We start from the raw sequence: 25,113 nt of genomic DNA, 5'->3' as shown, positions 1-25,113 counted from the left end.
AAGGGACTCGGTAGTGTAGACACATACATTATTAATGCCACCTAACATGGCAGATGTCGCCCTAACTTTGTCGTGTAAACCAGGCCTTAGTTTGTACTGTCTGAACCTCCAAGCTGTCTACGAAGGGCACCGCGCATTGCATAGGGCCAGGAATAGACTCTGAGCATGCGCAGGCCGCGACTCCCCTCCCAGGCTAGCGCCCCTCCCCGCCACAGCCCCCTGCACGCGCGGACCCGGCTCCCCCGCCCCCAGCTACCTGCGGCTGCCGCGGATTGGCTGGGTCGGCCCCGCCCCCAGCTGCTGACGTGCACAGCCTCGGTTTGACGGGCAGGTATGGCCCGGGCGCCATGTTGCGAGCGGAAGCGGGGAGCGAGCGGCGCTGAGGCAGGGTAGCTCCGCCGGGCGGGAGGCGGCGGCAGCGGCAGAAGCCAGAGCCGGGTAGGGCCCTCCGCCGGCCGGGCCGGGGCGCCGCACCGCACCCGGGCTCCTCGCCCTGCCCGCGCCGGGGGCTGCCCCCGTCCTACCTCGCCCCGCGGGGGCGCTTGAAAGCGGAGCGCGAAGGCGGCGGCGGCGGCGCCGAGCCGGGACGATGCCGCTAGCGCAGCTGGCGGACCCCTGGCAGAAGATGGCTGTGGAGAGCGCGGCCGAGAGCAGCACGGAGGTACGGGGTCCCGCCGGGGGGCAGGGAGACGCCGCCGCCGCCTCGCACCGCGCCCCGGCAGCCTGGGGAGGGGGCCCCAACGCTCTCGCCCGAGCCCACGTTCCCTCCGGGGGCGCCTTGCCCTTGAGAGGGGCCCCTGGTGGACAGCGAGCGCCCGGCTCCCCAGGCGAGTCGAGGGGTGTTCGCGAGCCCCCCTGCCCAGCACTCCTGGCCCCGTGGGGAAGGGGCTGTAAATAACGCCCCCCCCCCCCACGGCTGGGACGGGTTGTCCCGTGAGCCCCGCGTGGCTGCGCCCGCTCCCTCCTTCCCCCGGTGGCGGTGTAACGATGGGGAGCGCGCTGGTCCCGGGGCTGGGCAGAGCGAGATGTCACGCAACCCCCAAGTTTATGGGAAACTTTCCCCTGCCGTGTGCGCGGTGCTGCGCCGTGGGGAGCCGCGACGCTGGCTGGTGACAAAAGGTCAGGCGAAGGCCGGAGGGTGAGGGAGCCGCACGGGACTTTCCTCTCGCCCAGCGGCTGCTGCTCGGAGCTCTGCCCTGGTGTCTCGCTCCCTCCCTAGCCCGTTTGAGTCTCGGCTGCGTGCCGCTCCCTTGCCTGTAAGTGACCGACCCCCACGCAGGGGGATCGGCCAGGACCCCACCACTTCCGGAGGGGATTAGTCTGCACCTTCTGGGAGGAGAATAACCTGCTTCTGCGCCGCTGAACGACTTGGCTGGTTTTATTCCGTTCCGGTATCTGGTTACTGTCACCGCGAGTTCCCTCTTCCCGGAGTGGCCCAGCCTCCTCCACACGCCCTTCCCAGGCAGCGGACGCGGGGAAACTAGCTCCTAATAGGGCAACTCTGTATAGCCGCCTGACCCTGTGGCAGGCCAGGCAGGCATATAAGAAGCCTGGCTTCACCACCTTTAATGTCTCTCCCCTCCACCCCCTTTTTCACTTCTCTGCTGTTGGAAAAGGACACTCATCCCTCTGATCCCAAAACGTCTTTATCTAGGCAGAGCTGGGTTGTGCCTGCAGTTCTTGCCATTTCACAATCATTTCGGCTACCCGGGCTGCCTCATGTTGGTAACACTTGCTGTTTGGCCAGTTTGGGGGAACATCCGTGTAATGCTGTGCAGTGTGGTTTCCTGCTGTTTGTAGTGAGGGGACAGTAGGATGTTGGTGTGGTATGACATCAATGTCACAGTTCCCTATGCATTTTTAGTTACTAGACTGAGTTATTCCAAGTGCTAGTGAGGAGATTCAGATCCCTTTGTGGGGGATGATTAATTAGAGTTGTTGTCTCTTCTAGTCACTTCCACTTTTCATTAAATAAAGAATTGTGTGCTAATGTGGTTTGGACACCAGGTAATAAAGGCTTGCAAAGTTGTAATAATGCTGAGAAACTTGCCCCATTGCTTCCTGACTGCCTGCCACTTAAAAGGAGACTGCAGATTAATTTGACCTCCAGTGAAGAAGTTCTGATAACACAATCATTTAAAAATACCTATCATTCTTACAGTAGTTTTCTCACTAATCTTCAAAGTGGTAGTTCTAGGTGAAATAATTTTGGAAAGGAGTATAATTACTAAGAAGAGCAATTTAACACTTGTTCTAGGGGGACAAATATTTTTCCTTCCTGAGACTTATCCGGCATTACTGAATTTTTAACATGTGAACAGTGTGACGTTAATTTCCTCTTCATGCTATGTATTTTTTTTGTAATTAGGAAACATATCAGCTAAATTCTGTGACTATAAGGAAGCCCCAATACTAAATTTAAAAGGTGTTGCATTGATGCATGTGTGTTTCTAAATATTTTAAGTTTCCATTATTCACTTGATTTTTCATTCTTCAAAATACTGTGTTTGGAGACTTTTTAAAAAACAAATATTTCAAAATGTATTCGGTCAGTTCATAAAGAAAAGTTATGCACATAAACAAGGCTGTTCTGTACTTACATTATCATGAGACACTTAAGTTATGTAGAAACACTACAAAAATATATAACTACACCTATCTGAAGGGTTTATGGTGTAAAGCCCAATCCTAACAAATACTTATGCCCATGCTGTGCTTCAGATATGGATATAATCCAAAATTATTTCAGGTTTACTTCTTAGATAGGACACAGATAATCATTGCTGCTTTGTTGGTGAATGTTCATCCTATACAGGTACCTCTGTGGTTTTTGGTTTATTTTTGTAAACATGTGTTTTGGAACAGACTGAGTATTCTAAGTTACTGCAGTAGAACCTCAGAGTTACAAATGCTTTGGGAATGGAGGTTGTTCGTAACTCTGAACAAAACATTATGGTTCTTTCAAAAGTTTACAAGTGAACATTGACTTAATACAGCTTTGAAACTTTACTATGCAGAAGAAAAATGCTGCTTTTAACCATCTTAATTTAAATGTAACAAAGCACAGAAACAGTGTTTGTGTCTTGTCAAATCTTTTTTTAAACTTTCCCTTTTTTGTTTAACACAGTACAGTACTGTATTTGTTTTTTCTTTTTTTGTCTCTGCTGCTGCCTGATTGCGTACATCCGGTTCCAAATGAAGTGTGTGCTTGACCGGTCAGTTCATATATCTGGTGTCTGTAAATGTGAGCTTCTACTGAAAGAAGAAAAATTATGAATATTTGATTAGAATAATGAATTTATACATGGAATTTTAGAAAGAACCTAAGTGATGTAGGTGCCCAAAACCTGTCAAAATTCAATGGAAGTTGGGTGTCCATTGAAGAAGAAAATAGATTTGAATATAAAGGTTGTTTGCCTGAAAGCTGTATCTTTAAAAATAGTCAATTTTTGGATCAAGTATGTAAGCAAATGGCTTAAATACTTAACCATATATTTAATTTACACGAGTTAGCCTTATTAGCAGCACTGCAATCTCTTGACTACAGTCAGATCCCTGTGAGAGGTCTGTGCCTTCATGGAGTCCTTTTATGACTTATTCTCCATAGCTATATGTTGGCTGTCATCTGCAGCTTTTGTAAATCATGTACATTATCTATGTTTGCCATAGATATTCACTAAGGACTTGTCCACACTGTGATGCTGCAGTGCAGACAATGAAGGTATGAACTGCAGAGCGCACCAAAGCGTTACTATGTAACAGCCCCATGTGGACGCAGCTGGTGCGAACTAAAAGGTACATAGTTTGAATTAACACAGTCCTCTTTCAAACAGTTATATCGCAACACTTTGTGTTCTGCGGTTCGCACATCTGTACTTCGCACTGTGAGGCAGTATAGACATAGCCTTACTCCTTAATGCAGCCCTAAGGAAATCATAAGTTGTTATAGCAAACCTTGGTGTTACCTCAAGTTATATCAGTGTTGGAGTTGATTGGTATTTTTTCTGTGGGGGAAATGAAGTGCCATGCAAACTGTTAAAGAGCTTTGGGGTAAAAACATAAATCCATACAATTATTAAAGGTGAACAAGAGGGCATTTGATTCACTATACGTTTCTACAGTACCCAAAAAAAACCAGAGAAATCCTGAATGAGCTCTCTGGGCATTATTGTAATGTAAAGCATTTTGGGGTAGTTTGTGTTAATGATGGTACGTAAAAGAAAGTTATATTGTATATAATACTTGAGGAAATATCCAAAGTGTAAATCAAGCTCTGTTAAAGCCAGTGGAACTATATTGATTTACATCAGCTTGGGTTCTTGCCCTACATCCTTAACCGGCATCTATGTCTCATGCTGAGTATATACTGTATGTTATGTAATCATGCACAAGACATGTTGGCCAAGAGTTTCAAATACTGGAGTCTTAATGTTAGGCTCCTAAATTCATATTTAAGCACCTGAACAAGCAGCCTGGTTTTTCAAAAGTGTTGCACTCCTCTGAACTCCCATTAAACATCAGTCAATAGGCTGTGTCTAAATATGGGTTTGGGAGCCTAACTTTCAGCACTTAGTTTTTAAAGTCTTGCCCATCGCAAATAGAGATTGTTTAAAAGCAAGATATTTTATACTCATTCTTTCACTTACCTGCTGAATCCAGGATTATGTTGTTCTTGTGGCAGTCAGCGGGACATTACTACTACTAAATGACTGGGATGAAGAGGCATGTCAGTGAGTGATGTTGATGCATAAAAGTATATTGAATATGGTGCGGCATTGATGCTTATTACCCCATTCTTGCTAATGCTTACACACATGCATAACTTTTAAGTACATGAGTAGTCGACCCAAAGTCTAAGTTAAGTGAATGCATAAGTGTTGGCAAGATTACATCTGTTCTTTGCCATTTGCAGTCATAATTTCCAGTTGTGATTGCTTCGGTACTTATTTTGTATATCAGTCTTTGGAATAGGACATACTTCTGGGGAATAAGCCACAAGAATAAAGATCACATTTGCAACCATCCTTTACATACTGAAAACATAAGCAGGGTTGTCTAAACAGAAGGTATCAATGGATATTGAAAGTTACTCAACTCTTTACCACCACTCCATTGTAGTGAAGAATTTCATCACAAAATATCCTCTAAATTGTTCTTGATCACTTCTAAAGTATTTATCTATTTGAATGTAATAGTTCTTGGAGTGTGCTTACTTTTGTAAGTTTATGACAAATGAAACTTTTCCGTATAATTTTATTATAATAAAGGATTCTCATCTGATGCTTATCCATAATATGTACATATGTAAAAAAAAGTATTGTATTTCAAAGACTACTGTACAGGAGAGGCTCAGGGATTTTTGTGATTCCATTAGTAAAATAGATGTCATAACCATGTGAATACGATGCATATGAAACCTGCCATCCTTTTAATACTTACTGCCAGTGATTTCTTATTGGTAGTTCTACGCTTGTGAATGTTTTGCTGCCCTTGGGCGCAAGTAACATTTCTCACCACAGCTGCATATCTAGAAGACTAGAACTGGTAGTTCATGCAGGAGTGGAAGACAGATTGAATGGGGAATTGGGACTGGCTGGAAAAGGAGACGGGAACTGACTAAATGAGAAAGGGAATAGATGACCTCCTGAGGTCCCTTCCAACCCTAATATTCTATTCTATGATTCTATGAGGAGCTTGGGGTGGTGAAGAGACAGGAGGGGGACAGAAACTAGTTGGAAGGGGTTGGGGAAAAACAGGCAGAAGAATCTCTACCCCACTATAGAACACTTCTCTCCAGAGCCTGGAATGGAACCCAAGACTCCTGAGTCTCACCATTCCCTCTACTGTCAGCAATTGTGTGAAGGCCACTGGCTTCCCTGCCACCACTCCCACCACACTGGATTGCATTGTTCTTGTTTCAGTGTCCCTTTCAGAGATTAAAAATTATAGTCCTGAGATTTGCTGTATCCCTGGGTTAGTGACAAAATTACAATGTTCAACCAAGGAGTTAGTAACATACTTGCATACTGTGTAAAACTACGATCAATATACCACTGAAGTCTGAGAATCTGCTTTCCAATAGTGTGCAGCATTATTTTTTGTTCTTAATGGACTATAAAGCTAGGTTATTGCGATTATTATCTCACATGGGCTAGAATGAATACATAACTTTCCTAGCTGTAGCTCTAGCAACAAATATCAGTTACTGATATAATAAAAAGGGTTGTTTTGTTTTGCTGTTCCAGCTGCAGTAGAATGTACAGGGACAGCAGTAGAGATGCAATCCTCCTCTGCCAAGAATCTTACTCAGCAGCTTTTAAACGTGAAAAGTCTAAATACGCTACAGGCACCTTAAATATCTCTTGAATAGAGCTTTTATGGAGGATAATTCTTCATATCCTTCAAGCAGAGGGTGAAAAGCCTAAGCCATTGAAATAAAAATATAGACACCAGTATTGATGGTTAGCACAGCAACGTGAATTCTCCTTTCATAAGGCTTTCAACATCTCAATAGTCCAAGACCAGAGAGGACCAATGTGATAACATTGTCTGTCTTCCTGCATAACACAAGACTTAGAACTTCCCCAGAATAATTCCTGGGGCATATCTTTAAGAAAAGCATCCAATTTTGATTTAAAAATTATCAGTGATGGGGAAGTTCCAGTGCTTAGTTACCCTCACTGTTAAAAATCTATCCCTTGTTTCCTGTCTGATGTTGTCTAGCTTCAGCTTCTAGCCATTGGATTGTTAAACCTTTCTCTGTTGGACTGAAGAGCTCATTATTAGATATTTATTCCTCATGTGTATGTACTTATAGACTGTAATCAAGTCACTCAATCTTTTCTTCAAACTCAATAGATTAAGCTCCTTGAGTCAATCACTAATAAGGCATGTTTTCTAATCTTTTAATCATTCTCATGGTTCTTCTGTGAACACTATCCAGTTTTTCAGCATTCTTCTCAAATTATGGCTACAGAACTGGACACAGTATTCCAGCAGCAGTCACACCAGTGCCAAATACAGAGATGAAATAACCTCTCTGCTCCTACTCAAGATTTCCCTATTTGTGCATCCCAGGATCACATTAGCTCTTTTGGCCATAGTGTCACACTGAGAGCTCATGTTAGTTAATTATTCACTCTCCTCTCCCCCCCCCCCCCCCCCAATTCTTTTTCAGAGTCACTGCTTCCCAGGGTTGTGTCCCTCATCACATAAGTATGGCTATATTCTTTGTTTCTGGTTGTATTAAATCACATATTGCTTGCTTGCGTCCAGCTTACCAGGTGATCCAAATCACTCTGACTCAGTGACCTGTCCTCTTCATTATTTACCTCTCCCCCAATTTTTGTGTCATCTGCAAGCTTTATCAGTGATGTTATATTTTCTCACAGGTAATTGATAAAAATGTTAAACAGCATAGGGCCAAGAACCAACCTCTACAGGAGCCCACTAGAAACGCACCCACTCAGTGATGACTCCCTGGTTAGTTACATTTTTAGACCTATAAGTTAGCCAGCTTTTAGTCCCTTTAATGTGTGTTATGTTAATTTTATATTATTCTAGTTTTTTAAATCAAAATAAGGTAATAAGCCCAGGTATTTCAGTCATTCTCTATCCTAGCAGGTCAGCAAGGTGACTAACTTCTTTTCGTCCTGTGTGCTCTTCCTCTAGACGCTTGCACCAGATAGCTTTGTGGAAACTGCAAACAAAGTTATAATATTTCCCATCAAGCCTGGTGTGAGGGATGAGCTCTCCCTAGAAGTTCTTATTAACAAACAGGCAATATGGTAATCCCTGCTCCTGTACCTGAACATTTTTCTCTCTAGGCCAAACCTGTCTCTTGGCATCTTAATCTAGGCTGGCACCATATGCCGTGGCTTGCTCATGCTCTGGCCAGGGAATGGAAGGTGGGAGAACATAGTTTAAAGGAATGAATTAGCAAATTATTTTTAATTATAATGAGGACATGACTAAAAGAGCCCCCGACTCATCTTGATTTTTAGGAGCTCTCCCTCTCAGGACCTGTAAATGATCAGCTTTTGAAAATCCATGCAAAGGGCTGAACTTCTCAGGGGTGTCCTTTTACTCCTCCCCCTTCTTCAGCTCCTCTGAGACACGCTATTTTTATTTCCTGGAGAAGAGAGCATCACCAAAAACTTTAAAAATCATGCTTGCCTCCTAACACTTAATCCTTTACCTCTTCATACAAACAGTAAAAACCTCAACAATTAATGTCATTGAGTTTTAATCCGCTATTTAAACATGTCAGTTTTTGCAGCATATGGGAAGCAGATAGACAGTTTCAGCAGTTTGTCCACAGAGGTTAATCAAATAATTGTGAAGATGCTCATTTCCTATGTTGGATACCCACCATTGTAAGCCCGGTGCTTTGTCAGTTTACTTACTGCTGTTAATGTTTTTAACATCTTTACAAGTGTGTGCGTGTAGTACTTTGCACTAATATGGTCCATAGAGACAACAACAGAAACCCCCGCAATTATTCAAACTACCTTTAAGTTTCTGTTTTCTAATAGATCATTGACATGAATTGTGAACAATTATCAAGCAGTGTGATTAAATGAATATTAATTAACAGCACTGTATCTCAGATAATTACCCCATATCATCTTGATCAGATAATTGCTTAACATAACTGGAGAAGAGCTTCTAGGAAACAATGAAAACACTGATGTTCTCTGAATACATTGATGAAATCTATGGGTATCTATCAGGTCTCGTGCACCCATTTCATAGAGTCCACACAGCTTCATGTTCTGACATGCCACATCCTTGCTGAGAACGGCATAAATCCAACCTATTGTTTCTGTCTTTGAGCCAAAGTCATGTAGTGGGAAACTTAAGAGAATTGAGGGTCATCTGAGACTCAAAGACCCATTATGTTTGGTATAATCAAATATTGGAATCCAGAAGGGAAACTTCATAAGAGGCAGATTGTCCTCACAACCCACATTCCATCCAGGATAATGCTTGAAAGAACTACCAAACAATTTGCTAGTTGAAGGAACATAAGAACACCCATGCTGAGTCAGACCCAAGGTCCATCAAGCCCAGTATCCTATCTTCTGACAGTGGCCCATGCCATGTGGTTCAGAGGGAATGAACAAAACAGGTAATCCTCAAGTTATCCATCTGCTGTCGCCCATTCCTAGCTTCTGGCAAACAGAGGCTAGGGACGCCATTCCTGCCCATCCTGGCTCATACCCATTGATGGACTTATCCTCCATGAATTTATCTAGTTCTTTTTTGAACTGCATTATGTTCTTGGCCTTCTGTTACAGCGTTGGCCTTCACCACATCCTTTGGCAAGGAGTTCCACAGATTGACTGTGTATTGTGTGAAGAGATACTTCCTTCTGTTTTTTTTAAACCTGCTGCCTATTAATTTTTGTTTGGTGACCCTCTAGTTCTTGTGTTATGAATAAAGGGCTATATCTAATAACAAGAAAAAATTCTAGACAAATAAGGCAAAGGATCCATCATTAAGGTTCAACATCATAATCCTAATGGTAAACAGCCCTGAAAAAGAGAACAGTGAGAACTGAAATTTCTAGTAGATGTCAGTTGATGGATCCTGCCTGATAACTTCAGCTTTGAGTGGCATAGATGTCTTTCAAAGTTTGAAGCATTTCTCTAGCCCAGCTACCATTTCTCCTTTTCAGAACCTCCTGGCAGCAGTGAAAGGAAAGGTCTCCTCAATTCGTTAATCCCCTCCAAAGCATCCTGGCAGCTGTGTGGCATTGGGGAAAGGAAAGAGGTCTCTGCCACCTCATTCTTCACCTGTATTTTTTTTTTGCAGGGGGTATGTTAGGGGGAAGAGGAGTTGTCATACTTTAACTCCAATACCTGCTTCTGCTTTGGGCTTTCTCCAGCAGCATAAAATAATTCTTTTTGATAGTTTTGCAGCTGGTCAAAGAGTTCTGAACAACAGAATCATTTTTAGTTTCAATCTATTGCTGCTTCATAAGTAACAGACACTAGAACTGTCTGTCTACAAGAGAACTGAAAATAATGAATTAACCCCTTTCTAACTGTGCCAAGTGACCAAGATGAGCAGCAGTATGATGAGAACTGTGTTGCACTTAATATAAAGAGAGAGAACTTGGTTGCATATGCTCTTGAAAGCATGAAGTGTTAATAAGCAGGGCCATGACCTTCAAGCCTGATCATCATTGTCCCATTAAAAAAACCCCATGAATTTGTCCATTCCTGCTTGTGGCTTTTTATTACCACAATCCAAACTGCAACAATAATTGTTATTTTGTGGAATCTTTGACCGTGATGATAGTGGCTTGATACATGCGGTTGGTCTTGGGAAAAGGAGTTTTATTTGTGCTGAATAACTCCCATTGTGGGACTCATTTGGACTAATGTGGTACTGTATGGGGATTGAAGTTTGGGTGTTGCTGTGTGCTATCCACAATATACTTACCTTTTGGAAGGGGATCACCTTGAATCACACAGATGAACTTCTCTGGATTTTAGAGACTAAAATGCTCATAATGCTATAGTGAAAGCACCCAAAGAAATGTTTTTCTGCTTTTTAACTGAATTCAACCCTTTTAGTAACTTGCTGTTTATTTGCTATGTTTATTGTAGAATGGACAGCAAATTATGGATGAACCTATGGGAGAAGAAGAGATTAATCAGCAAACTGTAAGTAAAAGATTGCAAATGTAAGCTTTATTTTGTGGTACATTGTTATAGGTCACTCAAATATTAAGGGCTGGCTGTAACTCTCATAGTGTAAGCCCTGTGTTCCTTAGACCTAAATTGTTTGTCATGGATCTATATTTTTGAGGAAAAGCTCTCTTCCTCGCTCACCCACTGGTTCAGTAGAGTGTCCCTTGTGTTAATTTCAGTACTAAATTGAGTTGCTTGTACAGTGCTCCCAATATTTTTGGTGTGATGCAGGTTTCTCTATGGAAGGCACAAAGCTGTATCTTGTAGAAGTCAGGGGAAAACCATTGCTCTGACAACTGGAAAGGGTACAGATGTGGCACTTGGTACTAGGTGGCTTTTGCTAATAGGGAAGGGATGTATCTTTCTTTTTTCCCCTTTTTGGACAGAGGCAAAGGTGACTGACTTTAGAAAGGGAGATAGAATCCAGGAATTCACCTGTCACCCCAGAAATTCTGAAAACTATCTACCTTACAGCACCCATTATACCCAATGTCAGTGAAAAAAGCACAACAGCTATTTTCTGCTAAAATGATTCAGTGCAGTAGTTAAGAACGTTGATGGTGTCAGTTGATTGCAGAGATTGACATTGAGCTAGTAAGTGCTCTGCAGGTTACAGCATCAGCTAATATCAAGAACGTGAACAACAAATTCCATTGTCGATGTACATATGCGTGTGAGATCAGATTCTTTTTGGCTAGAAGTGACCATCAGGCCTTGTCTGCATTCTGAGTGCCCTTGCAGCCTCACCCAGGGGCATAAAAGAGAGAGCAGGCCCAGCCACCCCTCAGTTCCTTCTTACTGCCTTGGCTGTGAGATCAAACCATTGGCGGTGTTCCCTTAACCTAATTGCACAGGGCACAAGGTATCTTGGTTATTAGCTGTATTGGTATTAGTTAACATAATTAAATTTTCTTTTGCCCATTGGCCTGTAATACTTAATTATTTATTTATTTATTTAGCATATTTAGACAATCAGTTAGCCTAGCCACCCTCTCCCTCTTTCGTTTAGGGGCAGTGGGATCATGGCAAAAGCCAAGAAACCAGAATTTAAGAGGTCTCAAATGACATTTCCTTACCCATCAAAAATGGTCACTCTTAATGCCTGATATGTTGTGGGGAAGGACACATTCTTGGATGATTATCTGTGTGACGGTTTTTTTTCCAAGCCCACCCAGAGAACAAGGGCAATGAGGCTGAAACTTTTCCTTCTGGAGAAGTCAACGCAAGCTGTAAAGTAATGGAGATCTTTGGAGAGCCTCAACAGGCAAGCTAGTTGCTCTGTCTGTGACCTGGTGAGCTGACACACCCTCCCTCCCTCTCCCCCCCCCCCCCCATCAGGAAGACTTCTAGCATACCCCACCATGAGAAGTCTTTTAGCAAATCAACCTGATCAGCACCATCATGGGTACCAGAATCGAAGACCTCTAGACATAAGGGCTCTAGGAGCAGGGACTTCTCTAAGAAGCCTTATTCAGCCCGTGCTCCAGAATTGCCATTTTGGGTCGCAGCCACAAAATGCTCTTGACCATACTTCTGCACCGTCTCGTACCATCCTCAGCTTGAATACACATGGAGCGCACAGACCATACTTTACCATCATCTGTGGTGCGTTCCCAGGTTCCCATGGACCTCTGTTTAGGCCCGCAGGTACAACCCAGGCTCCTCTCCCATGGGAGACTCATGGCTGACTTCCCTCATATGACTTTCTACTGTGGGTGCCCTTGTGGCCCCATTCTTGCTTCCTACCTAAGGTCTCCTCAGAAATCCATATCAATCAGGACATTTGACGACCAGTATTTTACCCAAAGCCTCATCCTTTGAGGGAGGAGCCTAGGCTCCGTTCCCTGGACTTAAGAAGGACCCTTGTCTTCTATTTCAAGAGAACTGGGCCTTTCAGGACTTCCCCCAGACTCTTCATCTCCTTCACTGAGAGAATGACAAGACAACTGATTTCTACTCAGACTTTCTAAGTGTGTTTCACACTGTATTCAAGCTTATTACAAAGATTTTGAGGTGCATCCCCTTCCTAGAGTGACTGCACATTACACCAGGGACCAATCTTGATAGTCCTTAAAGATGTATACGGAACCATAACTCAAAGAAGAAAGAGAGGTTACTTACCTGTAGAGTAAATGAAGTTCTTTGAGATGTTCTTAGAGATCTTTTGTCTGTGTGGGTGCTCCAGCACCTACTCTCCTTCCCTTCTGCTGCGGAGTCTCTTTGGGCTTCGTAGTTGAGAAGGAACTTGAGAAATGGCTGGTCCTCCTCTTCCAATATACCCTCCTACCAGAGCACAAGAGGGTGTAGGGTGCAGTCACGGATCTGTGGACACTACTGGCTAAAATCTCCAATCAGGAGTGCCTGGGCACGGGCAGTAGCACGTCCGATAGTGGAGTGGCCATAGTGTTAAAACATGTAAAAACTCCAGTTACTGTACTGGTAAGTAATCCTTCTTTTGGGGGGGAGACGATATTTAGTATTTAATATCATAATATTGTATTTTTAGAATAGATGAAATCTGTAATAGCTCTCTAGGTGTACATGTGTGTCAGACATATTAATGACGTATATGAAAGTAAAGAAGTATTGCAGCAAATTTCATCTCACTGATGCATCCTAATATAATACTCCTATGAAAGTCAGCATCACTGGTTCTTTTTGTGCTTTTATCATCTTTTTAAGAGGTGCAAACAGCTCCTCAGATCCTAGTAATAAATTTAGACTTTGAGACCAGCATGAAAAGTCAAATACTTCTTGTATTAAAAAGCCTTTGGATGGAAGTCCTTACACCTCTGCTTAATTGTATCTTGCTGCTTTGGCTGTATTAACCATACTTCATTGTAAGGACAAAGCTGTTGCACTGTCTCTTTCTGGTTAAACTAGCGCATTCAGAAGGCCAAACTATCTCCTCACAAAGAATCTCAAAATGGATCTATGAAGAAGTGGAAATGTTCTTAATGTTTTGTCTGAATACTGTGTGTACCTCAGTTTCCCCTATGTTGGTGGTGGGATAAGAGTGTGTGATCGTTGCAGAGACCCCTAGAGGGCAGGCGTGACTGACGATTGCCTGGGCACAGAGAATGGCCGACACTGTATCCTGGCAACTGATGGTTGGGCCCCCTCCTCTGCAAGAATCAGCCGGAAGTGTTGGAGAACAAAATTAGAGGTGCAGGCCAGGTGACTTGTTTGCCCAGGAAAGAGACGAAGGAGGCGGGGCAGCAGGTCCTGATTGAGGCTGGCTGCAGGAAGCTAGGCAGTGTCCTGGTTTGGGACTCAGGGAGAGCCCTGGTCTCTAGGGTCTGGATCCCTCCAAGGTGGACTTTGCTGAATGTTCCTGATTTCTGTGCTGAAAAGCTCTGTTCTACACTGTGATCCTGTTGACTAATAAACCCTTCTGTTTTACAACGCTGGCTGAGAGTCACTGCTGACTGCAAAGTTGGGATGGATGGCCTCTTTGGTTCATGTAAGTCTTCCCCAGATGTCCTTTCCAGGTGGACTCACTGTGGGAAGCTCATGGTGTGAACTGGGTGCTGCTGAATGATCTGAGGTCAGATACAGGAAGCACTGAAGCCGAGGAGGCTTTTTGCCCTGGTGATAGCGTCTCCCCACCCCGAGGGCACACTACACACGCTAGAGTCCTGCCTGACCGAGACTGACTGTGACAGGATCACGCAGTGCATCTTTGTGTTACTAGTTGGCTGGTACTGAACATCAATGCCTGCTGCACCAGAACTCAGGCGATTTTTGTCTGGATCAGATGTGCCAATATCGGAGACCTGCAAGGCAACAATGTGGAGTAACTTACTTTTATCAAGCACTGTGCCTTAGACATAGCTGCTAGGCCAGATGTCGGGGGCGCATTTTTAAAAAAAAATATTTTAAAGTGGTTAAATAGGTAAAAACTACGTGATACTCTCTTTAAAGGATAATGTTTGTGGAGAAGCCAACCAATTGCATTCGGTCATTAGATTCAAATAAATGAGTACATGCAGCCCTACTCCTGGCTTGACCCCAGTGTTGTCTTCTGTATCGTGGTGGTACAAAGACCTTTTCTGCAACATATAGAGAGTGGACAGGTCCAGTGCATGGCTGTGCAGCCCCTACACAGCACTTACGTGGTGCAGAGGGCCTTGCACATGGCCCTCCTCACCTAGGTGAATTTATTTCTCCAATCCTCTGCATGCATGCGTAAATGATTATAAATGAACTGTATAAGCAAACTGCATTCCCTTGGAAAGGAAGCTAAAAAAATATTGATTTACTATACCTTTAAAATACTTCTTAGTTGAATGTTCAGACAAACTCATATAAAATATGAATATCACATGATAAACTTTAAATTAGTATTCCTGTTTGGCTTAACAGTTAGTATGTTGTTTAGCAACTTTATTTTCTGAGTTTTTTTTTGTTTTTTTTTGTGAGGGGGGGAACCAGGAATAAATAGCATCTTAACATCTGCAACAGCATTTTGCTATCAGTCTACTTAGTAGGCTTCCTGTGCTGATCTCCACACTATCAGCTACATGAATACTACTGCCTTCCATTTTTTTCTTTCTTTACCACAGGGGGCGGGGGAAGGGGAGGGAAGGGGAAATCAGGTCTCGTTTTTCTAACAGTATCTGACTCGCCTGACAGGAAATTTTCTAATTGCTGGAACAGCTAGTAGCAGCAAGAACATTAGGGTTTGGTCTTCTCTGTTAAACTTAGGATCACTCAGAAAATTTAAACATTATGGTTTCTTAGCCATGTTTAAGTTTCTGGCTCTACGTATTCGCTCTATTCGGGTAAGTTTGGTTTCTAATTTGAAATAATTGAACAAAAGTTTTGCATTGTGGAAACTGTAGTTAAACTGATAATTTTTAAGGTGGATTGTGATATTTACTGCTCTGTGAACTACATCTATGTTTGAACTAACTCGTAAACTTCTGATCTCTCTAAATTTATTATTTATGTATTCAATTCATATATTTTTTAAAACGTAGTGGAAACCTTCACCTTCTGTTAAACTTAAGTTCAGAGTAGCATTTCTTCAGGAATATTTTTGACTGTTAACAGCATATTTTACAATTTCCTGGGTCAAATTCCAGGTTTGTTTTAAACTTAATACTTAGTAGTTAGCTTTTGACATTTTTGCAAAGTACTATACAAATGCAGTTTAACGTATCTTGGAATATAACTCAAAGAATTTTAGTTTATAAATGATATTAAATATCTTCCTTTTAAATATTAAGAAGCTAGTAGCCGACCGCTTATAAGGAAAAGTGACACGTTTTTGCTTGGATTATAGCTAAGATTTTAAGAGATTATATGCCTAGCTCAATTTAAATGGTACCAAAGACAGCAATTTTTAACTTTAACAAATTGTGCATTTTTTATTTCTTTTTTTTTTTACATAGTTTAACGGAACCTTCTAGGCACACAATTGTTTTCTCCTACACAATTTTCTAGTCATAAAGATATATGCAATATTCCTATGTAAATACATACCATAACATATTTATAATTTTATTGTCTCTGAAGCTCAAAAACGAATTTTCATATTGCCTGACTGTTCCTCCAATGAGTCTAAGCATTTTTCAGTTTGAAGAATTGCTCGTGTGTCTTAGGATGCTGGTATTACTTTTTAAAATGTTTTTAAAAATTAAAATGCAAAATTGTATGGAATTGATAAACAGAAAATTGGCCAAGATTGACTTGCTACTTTTTTTTAGCAGCATTGCTATATATTTGAAGTTTTGAGGGCTTTGAAATGTTCCATAGAGGAATTTGTAATATAATTCATTTGACCAAACCACTGTGTATATGCTGTTGCTCAGGCAGGATAAATTTTAGTATACCTCTAAAATAGTTTTTTTGTCAAATTAATAAAAATAGAAATTGTGTGTGTGTGTGGTGTCAGCAGCAGTAGACTCTAAATAAAATATTGTTGTTCTGTCATCGGGTTGATACTCCCTCCATTTTTCTCTAAATTTGTGGGTACTGCATATGTTCAGGAAATTTTTCTAACCTCACTGGGAGCTGAATTTCTCTTTTTAATAGAAAGAATGTTTAACTGCTTTCACTGAAAGTGCTCACAAAGAATAGGATCAAAATTTGTGAACTTTCCATTGAAATCACTAGGAAATGCAAGTTATACCCTGAATGGTTTTTTCCTATGCTGACATCCATAGTCTAGTTCATGCGATAATTTTGTATTGTTTTGTCGAAAGAAAAATATGTAGTTTTAAAATATAATGTAGTTTTTTTATGAATAATACCTAGATTAACTAGATGATCATAGAAATTGTACAGTTTTACAACTGATCCTGAAATTCTACTTCACCCTTAGCAGTGGGATTTCACCCTGCTGCTGTACCTGGGGAACTTAGTTACCTCCTCCTTCTCCCTGTCTCTGTACTTCAAAGTCTGGAGACCAAAGGAACTTTGAGGGAAGAAGCATCTTTAGAGTTCATCTCTCCCAGCACTGCTGGAACCAGATATGTGACCAGAGGGCCTTATCTATGGTATGTCTACACTACCCAACGGATCGGCGGTCAGCGATTGATCCAGTGGGGGTCGATTCATCACGTCTAATCTAGACGCAATAAATCGATCCCTGAGCGCTCTCCCATCGACTCCTGTACTCCACTGCTGCAAGAGGCGCAGGTGGAGTCGATGGGGGAGAGGCAGCAGTTGACTCACCGTGGTGAAGACACCATAGTAAGTCAATCTAAGTATGTCAACTTCAGCTATGTTCACATAGTTGAAGTTGTGTAACTTAGATTGAAGTTTAGAGGATTATATGGAGTGTGATTGCTATTTTAAAAACACACGTAACAGTGTTACCACACTATACGCACTTTAATTTTGTTTTTAATGCAAAAAACATTTCTTAAACTCTGGCATATCAGATAAAAGATGACTGGTTTGCATTTTGTACAGTTTGTTTGCTTTTACAAAGTTTTGTTTAGGGGGGTATTTTAGTTTTCTAGATAGCACTGAAGTGATTTGTCCTGACATTCATAGCAAGCTACAGAAAGTAAATGCATCTAGGAGACTTCCTGACTTAAGGGAGGGGAGGAAAAGGAAATTATGTATGAGTCAGGGCGCTGTGCCAACATTGAGTCATCCTTTTAAAACCGCTTGATATCATTCTGTAGGATTAGTGTCCTTAACAGTGGGGTACCAGAACATTATTATTATGTAACTTCATTAACAGACACTTTAAATGTACTAAATGATGTTGAAATTATTCCCTATATTATTATTTTTCTATTAGAAATTTCATATAGTGTATTTTCAGTATAAATCACAGAACTTTGCCAGATGTAGTAATTGTAATTGGTAAATGCATTCAGGGGTTAAAATAAATAGGCAGAGGAAACTTCCAGCCGTGCTTGCAACAGACCCAGGTAACTTCCCACAATGCTTCTCTTTTCATATAGTTACCATTATATAGTTTCATTCATATCTTTTCTGTTGATGAATACTCATAAGACTTGAAAAAATCCATTTGCCCATAGTGAGTAAAACTTTTTTCTGCTATTACCTTTCATAGAATCTAAGCTTTCCTGTAAAAAAAAAGTTTCTATCCTTTATGGCTGTCCAGATAACACTTCCAAACACAGACTAACCCTTCATGCCTGACTAACTCTAGTAATGTTACTTTTAATAAAAAACAACATTGACCAATAAGTACAGTGTACATTACAATAACAAACTGTTGCTCTCCGTGGCAGGAACTATTAATAAGTGCTATGGGGGAAAAGGTAAGTTTTCAACTCTGCAGCAATAGTTTAACTCATATTTAGTTATGAAATAGATTTTCATTTTAGAGCTGGTCTTTTATCTTTTGTTCTTATAGAAAGTTGACAGTTCTTACATTTTTTTTTATAACTCCTTTTTTGTTGGAAACCAAACCAGCAGAGGAGCTCAGTCTCAATGTCTGGTTTCTGGTTCCCATTTACATAGAAATGGATATTGGATCTACAAAAATAAGGTAAGGATTCCCTAATTGTGATCCAGACATTCTAATTTAAAAACTAGCTCTCTACAAAATTAAATTGTGGCCTGTATCAATTGGATTTTAAAAGCTGTCTCAACTAACAGATTTCAGAATTCAATATAATTTTAAATGGGGAATCATCCAATGGAAGAGATTCTAGTAAGAATTTAAGGCCAGAAGGGACCACTAGATATTCTAGTCTGATCTTCTGCGTTTCACAGGCCATCAACATCACCCGTGTAGTAAACCCATGGGGATCTGGACTTGCCTCATTGATATTCAATATATTAATGATCTGGAAGAAAACAATATTGTTGGTAACGTTTGCAGATGACCCAAATTAATTGGAGTGTAACTGTCTTCTCAGTTTTAGAGAGCCATCTGATTCACACTATATGCTAGTCTTACTTAAACCTGAATTTTAATAGTTAAATACAAGGTTGTACATCTAGAAACAAAGAATGTAGGTCACACTGACAAGATGGGAGACTGTGTTTTGGAAAGCAGTGACTCAGAAAAGGACTTCTAGGTCATGGTGAATAAACCCTCTAAACATGAGCACATGGTGCAGTGGTTAAGAGAGCAAATGTGGTTCTTGTATGTATAAACAGGAAAATATTAGAAGTAGGTTGGTGGTATTGCTACTGTATACAGTATTAGTGAACCATTACTGGAGTACTGTGTCTAGTTCTACTGTCAACACTTCAAAAAAGGATGCTGAAAATTGGAAAGGATTCAGAAAAGAGAGAAGAATAATTTACGGTCTGGAAAACCTGCTTTACAATGAGAGACTAATCAGCAAAGTCTGTTTAGCTTATCAAAGAAATGGTTAAGCGGTGATTAGATCAAAGTTTATAAGTACCTGCACATGGAAAACATTTCAGATAGTAGATGGCACTTTAATGTAGCAGAAAGGGGCATAAGAAGATCAGCTCAGGGAAGCAGAAGCTGGACAAATTCAGACTAGAATTAAAGTGCCAGTTTTTAAGTGAGGATAAATAACATTTGGAAAAACTTACCAAGGGGCGTGGTGGATTTGTCATCACTTTAAATGTTTATATCAAGATTGAGTGTCTTTCTAAAATACATGCTCTAGCTCAACCGGAAGTAATGGGCTTGATTCAGGTATCACTTGGTGAAAATCTATAGACTGTTGCCAGAGATCAGACTAATTGATCACAAATGCCCTTTCTGGCATTACAATATTAATCTAATAGTTTTTTGAATGTCTGTTACCAACAACAGCTCACATCTCCAGCTTGGTCTTTCAGCTTGTCTTTTGCGTTTGCCTATTGAGGTCTGATAGCAACATAACTCACTGGGATTGGCCACTTCCATCTGTTCACCTTGACCAAAAGTGGATTAGAGGGGAATATGTTCCAAAAACTCTTTAACGTTCAACACCTTCCTTTAGGGCAGGGGTGGGCAAACATTTTGGCCTGAGGGCCACATCTGGGTATGGAAATTGTGTATGAGAAAGCTGTGTGAAATTACAATAGTAATCACCTGTAATCTCAACAAAGGAATTTCTTCTGAGTTGCAGAGAGAAAAAGAATTGTGAATAACATCTCATTGAAACAGTTCTCTCCTCTGACCATTCTTTGGTCAGCTTGTCAGCAATGCTTGCTGTTCACATACAAACTCAAGGGTGTAATCCTGTGTCCAGAACTGGGTCAGCATGCAGGTTCAGATGTGCCTGTTATGGCCATCCATATCTCATTTCTCTCACCATAAAATATAAATTGACAGACCCTAGATCTTTTGTCGTGGTCCCATATGTTGTTTTGGAGGAAATAGGTTTAGCAAGCTAACAGTTGTTAGTAAGTATTCTGAGAGCAAAAATTCTCAGATCTCTTTCAGTCTCCCAATTCAGACCTAACAGATTTTCCAGTGATGTGCTACAATATCTAAAGAATGCCGAACTGTTGGCACAGTACTTACAGCTTGCTTTAGAGCTGCTCCTTTGTGGACCCAGTGCCTTTTTCTTGTGCGCACAAGACTTGGTCTCAAGTGTCTGAACTGTTCCCTTCCAAAGACAAGGAATGGTGTTGGTCTTCATCTTTAAAGTCCTGAATGTTTTGGGGGTCAAACGTGAGAGGGATGGAAACTATTACTTCTGTTACTTAATCCATGGAGGTAGGCACCTCTTCACCTAATCTAAACACTATTCATGAAGCTTGAAGAGAGATCTCATACTGCAAAGACAAAGGAAATGAAAGAAATCCACTAAACTCCACTAGAACTGCCTATTCCTGGAATTCTTGAGAGTTCTTCACTTCCATATTTGTGCAGGTGAAAGACCCAGGGGGTCTCTTCTGGATTTTGAGTGGAGAGTTCTCTTGTATTTTATTGTAAATAAGTTAGTGGTTATCACGTTATTAGAGATGAGTTAGGTTTTACCCTGTCTGAGAGTTTCTTTCAATTTCAGTTCCAAGGAATGCCTTGATCACCGGGATTCCAGCCCTTTGTTTCCTGCAATAAGGTATGTCCATGAGCGACCTGCACTCAAGTTGTTTAAAGTGCCTTAGGGAAGCTGATATCAGAGATCATTAAAAAATTTGCAGCGACTTTAAGCCTTGCATAAGGCTAAAGATTTTCTACTCCTGGAAGTGGCCTTCAGACTTCCATTTGAGCCAGTTTGGTCAGACTCGGCACCAAGTGCCTGAGCGTCAGTAAGGAGTGTGTTTCCTACCGTGCCGGAGTCCCAGTACCATTCACCATCGCCTGTGCCTAAGAAGAGTTATAAGAAGCAGACTGCCGAAAGGGCAAGATCCTTGGCACTGAAGTCTGGTAGGCATATGATTAAGAATAGTGTGTGGTCTAAGTCTAAGCACTCCTGCTTTGGTACTGCAGAAAATGGCATCATTGACTCCACACGTAGGCAGGCTTTGCTGAGTCCAGAGCCAAAAGGAGTTCCTCCCATGTGCAAATCACCGCACTGTACCAACATTGTCTTGATACTGACCACACCAGAGGTTCTTGCGGCTGCCAGGGAACTCTTGACCCTGTTGGTGCTGGTATCTTTGGCAGTACGAGAGTTGATGCTATTGGTGCATCAACCCAACAAGAACACTACCTCGCTCAGTACCGTGCCAGCCTCGTGTACACCTGATGGGTGGCCCTTCAGTACTGTCAAAAGGAAAACCCATGGTGCTTGCTTTTCTGTGGGCCTCTCCAGTTCGGCACTGATCACTAGAACTGTCTGAAACTGCGCCTCTGTGGTGAGAGGAAGGAGAGTCATCTTCTAATTGGAGGTCGGGTCCAACGTTTCCCATCCTCAGAGCTGTTCTGTATTAGCCCAGACTGCAGGATGTTGAGCACTGGAGAAGTGAGATACACCCTTCAGATTATTTCTGCCTCCCCTTCCCTTTTCAGGGACCCCTCTCATGAAGAACTTTTGGTGCAGAAGGTTCCATCTCTCCTTCAGATGGGTGAGAAAGAGGAGGTTCCACAGAATTTAAGAGGGAAGGGTTTCTGTTCCTGTTGTTTCCTAACCCCGGAAGCAAAGGGAAGTCTCAGATCTATTCTACACCTGCATCAGCTTAACAGCTATCTCAAAGAGAAAGTTCTGTATGGTCAACCTGGCATTCCCTGTCTGGAGACTGGTATACTGCCCTTGATTTAAGAGACGCTTACTGTCATGTGTCAGTATACCACGGGCACACAAAGTGCTTTAGGTTTGTAGCGAAGCACTCACATTACCAGTTGTGGTGCTTCCTTTCAGCTTCCCTGCAGCTCCTTGAGTGTTTGCAAAATGCATAGCTAAGCAGAGTTCCTGAGGAAACTAGGAGTGCAGGTCTACCCTTATCTGGATGACTGGCGAGTCAGGGGTCAGTCCAAAGCCCAGGTTATATCCAGCATTCGACTCATTCAGTCAGCATTCAAGGCCCTAGACCTATAGATCAATGCAGGCAAGTCTACCCTGTGCCCAGTACACAGTATAGAGTTTATATGGATGGTGTTGGACTCTACCCAGGCCAGAGCATCCTTCCCAGTCAAGATTCCAATCTCTAGTGACACCTGAAGCTTTCTCCAGTCAAAACAGCCCCAAACTGCATGACGCTCCTAGGGCACATGCCTTCATGCACATATGTAGTACAACATGAGACTGCATCTCAGACGCCTCCAAATATGGCTGACCTCAGTGTACTTGCTAAGCCATCTTCAGCTGGATGCTGTGCACATGGTTCCTGCATGAATACTAATTTCCCTGAATTGGTGGTTGGACCCTCTCAATGTTTGTGTAGTGTCCCCTTCATCTGCCCTCAACCCTCAGTGACTCTCGGCTGTAGGGTGGGGACCTCATGCCTCTGAAGTCAGGCTCTTTGGTCCTTTGAAGGAACTCTCTTCATATCAACATCAGAGAACTCTGGGTGATTCATCTTGCCTGTCAGGCTTTCCTTCCTCATATGAGAGGGAGAAACCTGTTTTGTTCTTACAGGCAACACTGCAGCTATTTTTTACTTCAGTAGACAGGGAGGAGCTCACTCATCCCTCCTTTGTTAGGAAGCAGTTCACCTGTGGGAATTTTGCGTAGCCCATTCAATCAACCTTGAGGCCTCTCATCTTCCAGGGATGCAGAACAAGTCAGCAGACTGCCTGAGCAGGTCATTTTTGAGTCATCATGAGTAGTCTCTTCCCCCAGAGGTAGCCAGATGCGTTTTCCAGCAGTGGAAGACTCCCCAAATAGACCTATTTGCAAATAAGTCAAACAGAAAATGTCACCAGTTCTGCCCCCTCCAAGACCAGGGTCTGGGCTCAATCATAGATGCCTTCTTTTCCCACTCCTACCCAGAGTGCTACTAAAAGTCAAGTGCCAACCATGCTTAGGCTATATTAATAGCCCCAGCATGGCCCTGCCAACACTGGTTCTCCACTGTACTGGACCTCTCAGTGGCATCTCCAGTCTCATTCCTGCTGCAGCTGAATCTAATCTCCCAAAATCACAGTCAGCTGCTCCACCCGAACCTGCAGTCCCTTCATCTAATGGCCTGGGAGTTCCATGGCTAAATCTCAGAAAACAGGCTTACTTGGAGGAAGTAGTAAAAAACTCTCCATCAGGGCTGCCTACCTGTCAAAATGGAAGCTGTTCTCTCTGAGATTGTCAAACTGGAGTCTGTCTGCTGCACCTGAAACAACAGGGCTTAGCAATTTCCTCTGTCAGGCCTCGCTTGGCAGCAATACCAGCTTTCCACCCTCAAATGGATAACTCTTTTTTTCTGATGACATGACCATCAGATTCCTTAAAGAAAGGTAAGGAGTACTTGTGGCACCTTAGAGACTAACCAGTTTATTTGAGCATAAGCTTTTGTGAGCTACAGCTCACTTCATTGGATGCATACTGTGGAAAGTGTAGAAGATCTTTTTATATACACACAAAGCATGAAAAAATACCTCCTTCCACCCCACTCTCCTGCTGGTAATAGCTTATCTAAAGTGATCACTCTCCTTACAATGTTTATGATAATCAGATAAAGAAAGGTGGTACTCTCAATTAAGGGAACCCATTTGCCCTTGAGACCTGAACTTGGTTTTGTCCAGGCTTTAATGGGACCAACATTTGAGCCTTTAACAATGTGCTCCTTACTATGTCTTTCTTGGAAGGTGGTTTTCCTAATTGCTATCACTTCTGCCAGAAGGGTCTCTGAACTGCGTGCCCTCACATCTGAACCACCATATACGGTCTTTTTTAAAGATAAGATTTACTTAAAACCCAGATGAGGGTGTATCTCTAAAGTAGTTTTCAAATTTTCATAAGTCAGTCAACTTACCTGTTTTTTACCTAAAACCACATGCAAATTTTGTTGGTCTGTCAGACTGATTGTGGCTCTAGCAAACAAAGAAAGGTCTTCCAGGCTCCTTTCAAAGAATTTTGTCTTGGATTATTTCTTGATCTGCGCTTGTTATGATCTGGCAGGCATTTCACCACAAGTCAAACTGACTGCTGATTCCACAAGATCGCAGTCATCCTCAACAGTATTACTAGTTCAGATCCCTATCCAGGACGTTTGTAAAGCAGCAACTTGGTCATCAGTGCACACTTTCTCCTGCCATTACACTATCACCCAGTACTCTAGAGATGATGCCAAATTTGGTTGAGCTGTTCTAAGTCCGTGTGTACATGAACTCTTGATTCCTCCACCTATATTACTGCTTGGGAGTTGCCAAGAGTGGAATACACATGTGTAGTCACTCAAAGAAAAAATGGTTACTAACCTTTCATAACTGTTTGAGATATGTTGCACATGTCCATTCCACAAGCCATCCACCTACCCCTCTGCACCGGAGTTTCTGGAAAGAAGGAATTGAGGAGGCTTGGGTCACCTGGGCCCTTCATACTGATGCCAGCAGAGTGCAGCAGCAGAGGATGCTCAAGCTGCCCGGACAGGAACCACCGAGGGAAAAACTTTCAACAGCTGTGCAGGGGGC

The 25,113-nt window shown here is 42.2% G+C and overlaps 1 protein-coding gene across 4 annotated transcripts in view; it reads left to right on the top strand.

The window, feature by feature from the left end:
• The first annotated feature begins 272 nt into the window (after positions 1-272).
• RPS6KA3 (ribosomal protein S6 kinase A3) overlaps positions 273-25,113 on the top strand; it is a 126,569-nt gene continuing 101,728 nt past the window's right edge. For 2 of the 4 annotated variants that reach the window (XR_013346108.1, XM_077816665.1), the window contains exons 1-2: positions 273-661; positions 10,617-10,673. Coding sequence is in view for 3 of the 4 variants with exons in the window: in XM_077816665.1 (XP_077672791.1) it covers positions 590-661; positions 10,617-10,673 (129 nt within the window). In the remaining variant the exon portion in view is untranslated. The remainder of the gene's footprint in view (positions 662-10,616; positions 10,674-25,113) is intronic. The other 2 variants (XM_077816655.1, XM_077816646.1) reach the window with 1 other exon arrangement.

This window comes from Eretmochelys imbricata, chromosome 1 (assembly GCF_965152235.1).
Source record: "Eretmochelys imbricata isolate rEreImb1 chromosome 1, rEreImb1.hap1, whole genome shotgun sequence".
NCBI lineage: Eukaryota > Metazoa > Chordata > Testudines > Cheloniidae > Eretmochelys > Eretmochelys imbricata.
This window is presented reverse-complemented; position numbering and strand designations above follow the sequence as displayed.